Raw genomic sequence first — 11059 nt, 5'->3', positions numbered from 1 at the left:
TACCACAGTTCAAAAATGCACAAGCGCCCTTGAAAGGTCCTTCTATAACACCTTCCCTATCACGGTGGCTTGTGCATCTACTGTCACTACATGAAATTTTTTTTAAAAAAAACTACGTCCAACCCAAACGAAGAACTAGCATCGTTGAACGATGAAAATATCAAACTACTTCAATACTCTGATCTGCAGTAGCTGACACCTGGTTTTGCTCTTTCACCACCATTTTTTTCATTCTCATCAACCACTTCACCCAACTCACCATGTTGTCATACAAACTTAGAGCAATATATACACCAATTCCACCAATAATACCATTGGCAATTGAGTATGTCAAAGGCATTAACACCATAGTAACAAATGCAGGCACTGCATGCTTAATATTATTCCAATCAATATCCTTAACAACTTTCATCATCAACACCCCAACTATAACCAAAGATGGACCTATAGCCCATGGTGGCACACTGGCAATCAAAGGTGTGAAGAACAAAGACAAGAGGAAATAAAACCCAACGACGATCGCCGTTATTCCTGTCCTTCCACCTTCTCTGATCCCAGCAGATGATTCTACAAATGTAGCTACAGGTGAAACTCCTAGAGTTGATGCAACTATAGTTGATCCTGCATCAACCATATACGCGGTATATTCACCTTCAAATTCTCCATCTTCATTCACAAATCCCCCAATTTCAGCCATTGTATACAATGTACCTGTTGAAGCTAACACATCTATGTATAACAATGTTATTAAAGCTATCCACACTTCACCATTGTTGAAATGCGTAAAATCTAGAGCTCCAGCTGTAGACTCAATTTTATGAAAATCCACCACTTTTTTGAAATACTCATAGCTTGAATTACCAGATGGAGTATTAGGAAAAACCGTAACAGCAGTATTCCTAATCCATGAAATTAACGTCACAAAGAGAATACCGTATATCATACTCCCTTTAATCTCCTTCATTAATCCATAACACATTATTATAAACCCAACTGAACCTAACCAGAAAGTTGCACTCTGCATCTTCCCGCCGGTGCATTCTCCGGTCACCGGATTTGTACTGGTGCAAGCAGTAAGAGTGATCAAGGTAGATGAATCTGGGCCAACTAAGCCCACACCTTGATGGGCTTGTAAGCCCACAAATGCAATAAAAAGCCCAATCCCAGCCGCACAAGCTAACCTAACGGGCTGAGGAATAAACCGAGCTATCCTCCCACGAAGCCCAAATACAGCTATTGCTAAAAACGCACAGCCTTCAACTAAGAAAATTGCCATAACAGTCTGATATGACATTTTTCCAGACCCATGAAAGCCCACTAAATTATAAGCTAAATAAGCATTTGGGCCCATACCTGGAGCTAAGCCCAAAGGAAGATTCGCCAATAAGCCCATAGCAAATGACCCAATCATAGAAGCTAAAGCAGTAGCCACAATAAGATCACTTCTCATTTTCGCAACACACTTTTCGTAACCTTCGTTATTGAGCACGCAATCTGGAGTTGCATGCGTTTGGTTCGCCGGAAAAGTGCAGTCGGTGACGGAGCAAGTTCCACCGGAATCCGATAAAACGCTGGCGTTGACGGTAATTATATAAGCCATCGTAAGAAACGTAGCGGTACCAGCACGAAACTCTTTAGTGAAAGAGCTTTTTCGAGATTCCAATTTGAAGTATTTGCCGATTCTGCTCTTTGAAATTGCTTCATTTACTTTCATCTCCATTTTGTTCAGAGATTTTGCCATTTTAGTGAAAGAACCAGCTGCACAGAGCTTTTCCTCCATGTTTTTTAGTTTTATCTTTTTCTCTGTTTTGTTGCTTTGAAGGTAAACAGGGGATTGGAATAAATTTATAAGATGATGAAAAAACTGAAAAGAGGTAAAAGAATTTAATGCAGTGTGGAATTGTAGTAATCTGAAGAATGAATCAGTGTGGGTCTTTTATAGTAATAATATGATTATTATTATTATTATAAAATTACACTATAATATAAGTATGAGTACGACGCATGTATATTTGTTTGATGTTATATCAGATTAATTGCTACATTTAAAATCAGAGAACATAAATGTTAAATGAGATCAACTTAAATGATATATTTATATATTATGTCATTATAAAAGGGGGAAAAGAGTTTGATATACTCCTTAACTTTATCATTTTTAGAATTGATATACCTCCGTTTTGAAAGTGGCACAAATATATCATTATTGTTACATAAATGACTCACACACCATTTTCTCTAACGGAAGTGAAAAAAATATTTTTAAATTAATTTTTTATTAAAAAATAATCCATGTAGGGGTATATTCTTTTAAAGGAAAATTACACAGTTAAGCAAACATATATTAGTTAATTAGTCATCATAGCTATAGTTTTAGTTAATTATCACTCGCGACCAACATTAATGATAATTACGTGGACTGAGATTTCGAGTTTGTATAATTTGCACGTTTGTATAATTCAGAAATTTGTATAACTTTTGCATAATATAATTTTGTATAATATAATTTGTATAACTATTTAAAGTTTAGATGTTTGTGTTTGTATAAATTTGTTATTTCGAGTTCATACAAAAATAACTTAATTACATAAACGTATTTGTGAATTATACAAACTCACCCGCAAATTATACAAACGAGACAGCTTAAATTGTAGATATAGCTCGTAAATATACAAACTATAGTTATAGAGCATAATTAAGTTTATTATAGTAGCTATTTGCGAAAAATTCTCCATTTTTTCCTTCTCACAAGGTTTTTTTTTTTACTTTTTAATTCAACGGCTAATTTGAATTTATTACTTTGATGGTCAAATTTATTCTTTTCTCTTATTTTCTTATAAAATTTATTATAGATGTTATAGCCACAAAAAATAGTTTTAAATTTTTTCTCCTATTTTCCATTCACTCTTCTTTCTTTTTGTTTCTCTTATTTTACACTTAAGAATAATAGAAAAAATGAAATAAGAATAAGAAACTCAAAAAATAATTTATTTGTGAAAAAGACCAAATATATGATTCTTTTTTAAATATTAAAAAAAAATTAATTTTATCACTTTTGTAATGGTGGGTATATGTGAGACACTTTTGGAATAGTAAGGGGTATATATGAGCCAATTTAATGACGATAAGATATATGTGAGCCACTTTTATAACGAAGGTATATCAAACTCATTTCCCTTGTAAAAATTAACAATTTGAAATGCACAATCTTTTTTCTCTTTAATTCTCTAAATTCCAATTATTATATATAAATTGAGAGAGAGAGAGTAGTTGTTATGTGGTCATTATAGAACAAAAAGTAATAAAACTCATGCCTTTTAAGGAAGCTGGGTTGTTTTTAGTGGGTTAGTATGATTGTTATGGTACTAACCCCCACCCCACCAGACACGCACCAGTTTTTTATTCAACGCATATACATCGACAGAGGTGAATGTAATGGTGGGACACGTGAAATTGAGTTTATTTGAATTCAGTATTTTTTATATAAAGTTGTGAAACTTAAATTATATATTAAACTCAACTAAAATTCAAGAAATTTATAGTGGGTTTGTATTTATAATTTTAAAAATACAACGGATTCAATAATAAGCGTCTTAAAGGTTTGAATAATATTCATAAAAATTAAATACTATATGTGTCTCTATAATATGAAAATGTAATGGGATTTTACAATATAAAACTAGAGTCTTGTTGACTTGACTGTTGTCTTGGTAGTTTACAAGATTCTTATGGAGAAATTGCTAGTAATTATAGAATCTGACACAATATGAGTTCAAACCCAAGAAAGATCTTTGACTAGCTAGTTGGATAATTATCACAATTAATTTTACATAATGAGAAAGGTATAATGATTTGATTCCCTATATATGTGTGTGTCTTTAAAAACATTAATCCTTCGATTGGTAAATTGTAATTTTTATTTCATCGTATTGTACAAGTCTTGTGTGATTATATAACGGGAAAATCGTGTATGCATATGTTGTATACCTTAAAGGACGAATAAATAAATTTGATTAGGCACCCGATTACACAAAGTTGGTAATTTATAATATTTGTGATGAAAGTATTTAGATTGAACTTTACTTTCGTATATTTCTTTTAACGGCTATTTGGATTCGCTGCACATGAGCTGAAAGAGTTTCAGAAATAACTTCTTTGTCTTCACGAGATAGAGGTAAGATTTGTATATATTCTATCATTTGCAAACTTCACGTGTGGGGTTTAACATAATATAATATTGTTACTGTTGTTGTTGAATATTATTTATTTTGAAAAAGAATATAGAGAAAAAGGACAAATATACCCTCGAACTATCGTAAATGGTATGCAGATACCCTCCGTCATACTTTTGGGACATTGGTGCCCTTGCCATCAAAAAACTAGAGCATATATGTCCTTCACTCTAACGGAAGACTAAATAGGGACATGTGGCGCAATCTTATCCGTCGATCCAATATTTAATAAATGTCGGGTCGATGAATAAGATTATGACACATGTATGTCTGTTAGTATAAATGGTATATATGCTCTAGTTTTTGGACGGTAGGGGCACAAATATCCCAAAAATATGACGGAGGGTATCTGTATACCATTTACGATAGTTCTGGATATATTTATCCGTTTTCCCAAGAATATAATATGCTAGTATGATGAAACAAAGAATATTGATGAGATCATCATAGTTAGGCAAATGAGTTTGGTATCACATCATGAACTAATGGACTTTTATTGAGGCCAAAAAGGACAAACAAAATAGTCAAAATATATATAATGAACCAACTCATTATGAATTTATCAGGTTCATATTTGTCCACCAAACATGGTGTATGGCCTTTTGCTTCTAAACCAAACACACAATATGTTTACTTCATACTATGTCCCAGAAGATTTTTAATTCATAAGTATATTACATCAATCTTCATTCAAAGATTTCATTCCCTTCTAAATATTTATGGAAAATCTTTATCCAATCTCTGAACAATCTAAAATAATATCCACACATAATTAATACTCATTAATAATGAGAGTAGGTAGAAAGCATCAACTTCTTTTAATTTCTTTCCCAATGGTTAAAATGATATACTTTCAACATGACCTTTTGTTAAATAATAAATAAATTAGTTCTATGCTCTAAAAATATTTGGACAATCAAATCGCTCAAGGTAATTACAAATAATTACTTTTATGATAAGGGTAATGCTAAAATGGTAATTAACAGTCATGTCATAGAAGTTCACTTTTTTGGTACACTGAAAAATGTTAAACAGACAAATTAATTTTTTTCATACGCTAAAATCTGTCAAGAAAAAAAACTTCACATCCTTAACTGCATTGTCCTAAATCAGTGACTCTTCTGAATGTTTATACTTCTTCCGTCCCTTTTTAGTTATCATAATTTCTTTTTTTAATTATCATAATTTCTTTTTTGAGAGTCAAATCATACAAATTTTTACTAACATTTTAAGATGCATTTTTTCATCATATTGTTATGAAAAATATTGCAATTTATAATACTTTATATAAAGTTTTTGAATATCTAAAATTTTATTTTAAAATATTGAATTAATATAATTTTGTTTAGCCTTAAAAATTAGTCAAATTGGCTCACGAAAAGCACAGTATAACAACTAAAATGAAAAAAAGGAGTATTATAGGGGAACTTTCGCATATAGCTACTCAAGAATAGTTTAATTACGTTATATATCTATAGTTTGTTAATTACGATTCGTAGCTTCATGTTATAGGAAGGAGAGTGGCGAGCGAGATTGGGAGAGAGAGGAGAGAGGCAAGCGAGAGAGGGCAGAGATTGGGAGAGAGATGAATTGTATATGTATATCGGTTAGATAATTGTATAAATGTAACTTGTATACATATATATATTTGTATATCTGGCGAGCGAGATTGGGAGAGGGGGGAGAGAGGCGAGCGAGATTGGGAGAGGGAGGAGAGAGGAGAGTGAGAGAGGGAAATAATTTGTATAATTCACATGTTTATGTATAATTGAGTAATATAAAGTCTGAAATTATACAAATATGATAAAATTTGAAATAATGAATTGATACAAACACAAACATATGAACTTTAAACATTTATACAAATTATATTATACAAATTACATTATATAAATTATATTATACGAAATTCGAACACGTTTATACAAATTTTAAAAAGTTATACACAAAAAGATTGAATGTATATGATGATAAAACTGAAAACCCAACGGAAATCATTGTGATATACAAATACAAACCATCGTATACAAATACAAATCAAACGTGACTAATTATACAAATTTGAAGTCAGCCCACGTAATTAATGATTAATATTAGTCATAAGTGGTAATTATAGTAAATTATAATTATGATGACTAATTAAGTAGTATAAATTTACTTAACTGCGTAATTTCCCATTACTTTATTTATTGCTAGAAAATTTGGGATATAATCGGAACAACTATGTGAGCTTGAACATACCCTTCTTCAAAAGGAAAAGACAACGACATTGCATATAATTTGTCTCTATTACTTATTAATTAAGGACTTTCTTATAAGTGGAAATTGGAGTATTGGACGGTCATTTAATAGTAGTAAAAGATACTCATAAAGGAAGAAAAAAAGTGGCCTTTAAACAGCACTAGGAAAAGTAAACTGCTAAAAAAAATTAATTTATAATTGAAAAAAATAAATTTAACTCCATTAATTACTTCGTAAGGGCATTTCACTTGTTAATGATAAAGGTAAAAGAAATAAAGGTGTGAAATGACATCTAAAAGCTTTTAACTACTTGCATTCTTCCAAATTTGTCTTGACATCTAAAAGATTGGCTACGAAAAGACATGAACAAATTCTTGACTAGATAGATTTTGTGCTATAAATTTTGTTTCTATGTCTTTTTTTGGGTGGGGGCAAGGGGATTGGGGGAGGAGTATTTGTTGGGGTTTATTTGCCTTGATTTCTTACCATAAATAAGTTTTTCTTTTAGAAAAAAGTTTTAATATTTTGAGTAGTTCTTTTCTTGTAGGAAAGGTTTTATGACTCTATAAATATAGGTTTGTTCCTTCTAACATAATTAGCATTCACAATGTAGTCCTAGGGTTTTGAGAGTTGCGGTTATGGAGGAGAATTTTGTGCACCTCCTTGTATTCCGAGTGAATTAGTTGAGGTTGTTTCTCTCTATATTTTGTACTCTCATATTTATAGTAGATTGCTCATCTCCTTTGTGGACATAGGTCGATTGACTGAACCACGTTAAATCTGTCTCTTTTGGTGTGTTTCTCGTTTGTCTTCTTACTTGTGGTCTTTCGAGGTTTGCTTTGCTAGCTTCCGCATTACACCTGCTTATTTCGGTCCTAACAGTATAGTGGAATTCGAATTTTCATTATTAGGATAAAAATGTGGACAAGCTCTCTAACTAAACTATATTTCATATGTTTTTCCTACGTCTTAATATATTCAAATGGTTGATTTCATTAGTGACAGAGCTAAGTGAGAAATGGATACATGTCATGATATCGTTAATCTCTCATGGACAATGTGTATGAGAGGCAAAGAGTTTATGAGTTAAATTATAAAAATGTGATTTATTAAATTTTGGACAAATTATTTATATATATATAAAGTGGATTTCTAAATACAAATTTCATTTATGAGCTTGTGTTTCATGTACAATAAAAACAGCCAACTAATAATACCAATTAAGTGTATTTTTTAATATAAATATAAAATTTGAACCAAAGCTATTGAATTCTGTCGAACTCGTTATTTGTGATGTAATTAGCTTCTAATTCCTCAAGAAGCTTATGAAACAACGATTGACTATTGGGCACTTAACTTTAAAATCCCACTAATAACATGTAAAAGGCAATTTAGACAGTGGCAGACATGTTAGGAGATTAATTTGGACTTGTTTGACGTTTTAAACCTAATACAAGCTCAAAAGTGCCTATCTGAATCTCTAAAGCTAAATAGGTTTAGACTTTAACAATCTTTTTTGGCTTTTGGATTTTGATTTCATGAAAAAAAATTAATGTATAATTACACCATTATATTCTCAAGATTATTAAGTACAAGTCCACATTCGAAGTCCTCCCTATCCACCAATTAAGGCTAAAAAGACTTTATAGTGTGTGTTTGGCAGGAAAATGTTTAAAATGTTTAAAATACATATTTTATTTTATTTATTTATTTATTAGTATTTGATGCGTAAGAAAATAAATATTGTTTTAAAAGCGAGGGGTGGATCTACTTTTAAAATAGAGATACACGTAAATATCTAAAATTGATCTCATATTGTTTTATTGGCACCCATGCTAACAAAGCGCTGAATAATGCATTTGACTGAATGTTGAGTTATTTATCTAGAAGAATAAGAATTAACTTTCATTTAATATATTCAATTTCTCTTCTTTTTTAAGTGGTGTGTATAGGATTTCGAAATCCTAGATCTCCCTTTGGCAAGAACAATTATATATATATATATATATTTAATATAGCAAATCACTATGAGGTGGGGAGTAGGGTTTTTCGGGTGATGGAGATAGCTAATGGGAAGGAGATAATGAACTAGGAACAACGTTACTTATAGAATTTATTTTCCCTACTTTCATTAATTAGAGAAATCATTTTTCTAATTTTTGAGATATTAAACTTATTTTCCTATAAAAATATTTTTAAAAAACATTAATTTTTAACCAATCAAACATGAAAAAATGGTCATACTAATTAAACACACCCATGATGATGTATTGGATTTAAGAGAGAGTTAGTTTACTACTCCCTCCATTCCATATTAAGTTAATTTTTGAGGCATTTTTCATTTTTCAAATTAACTTAATTGTTCAGTTTTCAAGACTACTTTTACAGTATTCTTCCAATTTTATCCTTCATTAGTTAGTATTAGAATTAGTGATTAATTAATATTTAGTTATTTTAATCATAAATTTGACAATAACTAATAAGGGTAAAAATGGAAAACTAAGTTCAATTTATGTCTCAATCTACTTTTCTTAAATGGTATGAAACACCTTAAAAATTAACTTAATATGGAATGGAGGGAGTATTAATGATACTCCGGGAAAAAACAAAAACAAAGTTATTATGATTAAGATTGAATTAATGGAAATTGAATGTTATGCCATCATAGCACGTACTCCCTTTGTCCCTAATTACTTGTCAACTTTTGAATTGGCACACATATTGAGAAAACGATTAATGACATAGTGAGTTTATCATTTTACCCTATTAATTATGAAGTTGATGAAAAGTTCTACATTTTTCAAAGTAATTAGTCATTTAATTGAGGGTATAATAGGTAAAAAAATTGTCCTTTCTTGATTTGTCAAAATGGACAAGTAATTAGGGACAACTATAAAAGAAAAAGTGGACAAGTAATTAGGGACAGAGGGAGTATTTTTAATTATCTTATTTAAGGTCAAAGATGAATTATTATGTTAATATCAGTATCAAACTAATTATGATTATGTTCATTAAAGTGGTCGGATTTAATTAGTTCCGGTTTTTAGAGTGGTGATGATCTTTCGAGAAAATGATTTTTAGAAACATTCCATAATTATTTTTCTCTCAAAATCCAACTTTTGTTGTTCTTTATTTTCGAAACACATTTAAATGATTTTTACAATAATTAATTGCTTTAAAAAAACAAGATAAAATGAATTATTACTTTTTTCTAATTTTACCATTGATATTAAAAGAGTAAAAAATGGCTATAGTACTCATTTACAATAGAAGCACTTGCCACTAAGTAATAAATATTAGAGAACTCAGTAAATTACATCTTGTACTCAATATACTTTTTTATTGAATGTGTTAAAATACCAAATGATCTTTTAAAATGGGACAAAAGAAGTGTGCGGATTGGAATCAGAATTTTTAGTTTATAAATTTTGGGTTATAATTTATTTTACTTACTGTAATTTTAAATAAATTATTTATACACCTTAAACAAAATTCTCAATATAAATATAAAATTAAAATTGAAATTATTGAGTTTTGTCGAATTTCAATGACTCCGCACTCATATATAATATAAAGAGTACAAACCCCACGGTTCATAATAATTGAAGTCTTCTGTCATTCCTCGGCCCTCACTATGTCCAAAATCTTTTTTTCTATATTCTCTCGTAATTTGGGAGATTCTAATTCAGTAGTAATTATGAGGAGCCTTTTTCCACTTTTTAGGCAAAAATAAACTAATTAATTGATAAATAGCATAAAATAAAAGTATAAAATATTAGCAAGGCGTGCTTATTCCTGGATTATAAATCTTTATGGGGACATATGCAGTTTAATTAATTAACATATAAAGCTTAGCTTGCTAAAGTTTGGACATTATTATTAGTAAACACATTACTTCTAGGACAGGAATATTAAGTTTAAAATGATTTACAACTATATTATATAATATAATTCAATAAAAGAATATTAATATACGTTTGATGGGTCCAAAATTGTTGGTTAATTTGCATAAAGGTTGTAATATAGGTGAGACAAACATAAATAATTTCTTCACTAAAGCGGGGAAATTTAGTAAAATACAAATATGTGATTTTGGCATGCGCGATTTTTAATTAATTAGTTGAAATGTGATTAAATAATGAAATAATTCAGTACATGCATAAATAAATGCAAAGATGAAGATGGGTCCATCTTTTGAGAGACTTCTGGGATTTGCAGAGTGGATATTAGGTGAGTATACATCCGACCTATCAATATGAGTTATGTTGGAATGGTTAAAATTTCTTTATTTTTAACTTAAAATTTTGAGTTTGAATTTTTGAAAATAGAAAAAATAATTACTAGGCTGCCGCCTCCGGAAATGATATCTCCAATACAAATTCAAATTTAATATAAATAACGAACACTCGATGGAAGAACAAAAAAGTAGAATAGATTCAACTTGTGGTTCTATGCGGGAAAGTATTTATAATGTTTACATAGAGTCAATTCAAATTATTGTGATTAAATAGTTTAAGGAAGTAAAAATATAGAAATAATTGAAAACAATTAATTAACCACAATTAAGCGTTGAAAATGATTTACAA

The 11059-nt window shown here is 29.9% G+C and overlaps 1 protein-coding gene across 1 annotated transcript; it reads right to left on the bottom strand.

The window, feature by feature from the left end:
- Nucleotides 1-125: 125 nt before the first annotated feature.
- LOC125824098 (adenine/guanine permease AZG2) lies at nucleotides 126-1874 on the bottom strand. The gene has a single exon (XM_049503453.1). It carries the CDS (start codon nucleotides 1778-1780, stop codon nucleotides 161-163), a length of 1620 nt encoding a protein of 539 aa, XP_049359410.1. The 5' UTR covers nucleotides 1781-1874; the 3' UTR covers nucleotides 126-160.
- Nucleotides 1875-11059: the final 9185 nt, after the last annotated feature.

The sequence above is a fragment of the Solanum verrucosum genome, unplaced genomic scaffold (genome assembly GCF_900185275.1).
Source record: "Solanum verrucosum unplaced genomic scaffold, falcon-dt-bn FXZP01000088.1, whole genome shotgun sequence".
Lineage (NCBI taxonomy): Eukaryota > Viridiplantae > Streptophyta > Magnoliopsida > Solanales > Solanaceae > Solanum > Solanum verrucosum.
The sequence above is the reverse complement of the archived record's forward strand: the minus strand, read 5'-3'. Positions and strand labels throughout refer to the sequence as shown.

Bases quoted from the DNA above. Each gene is read 5' to 3' on its own strand.
- LOC125824098 (XM_049503453.1), bottom strand. From the start codon at position 1,780: ATGGAGGAAAAGCTCTGTGCAGCTGGTTCTTTCACTAAAATGGCAAAA.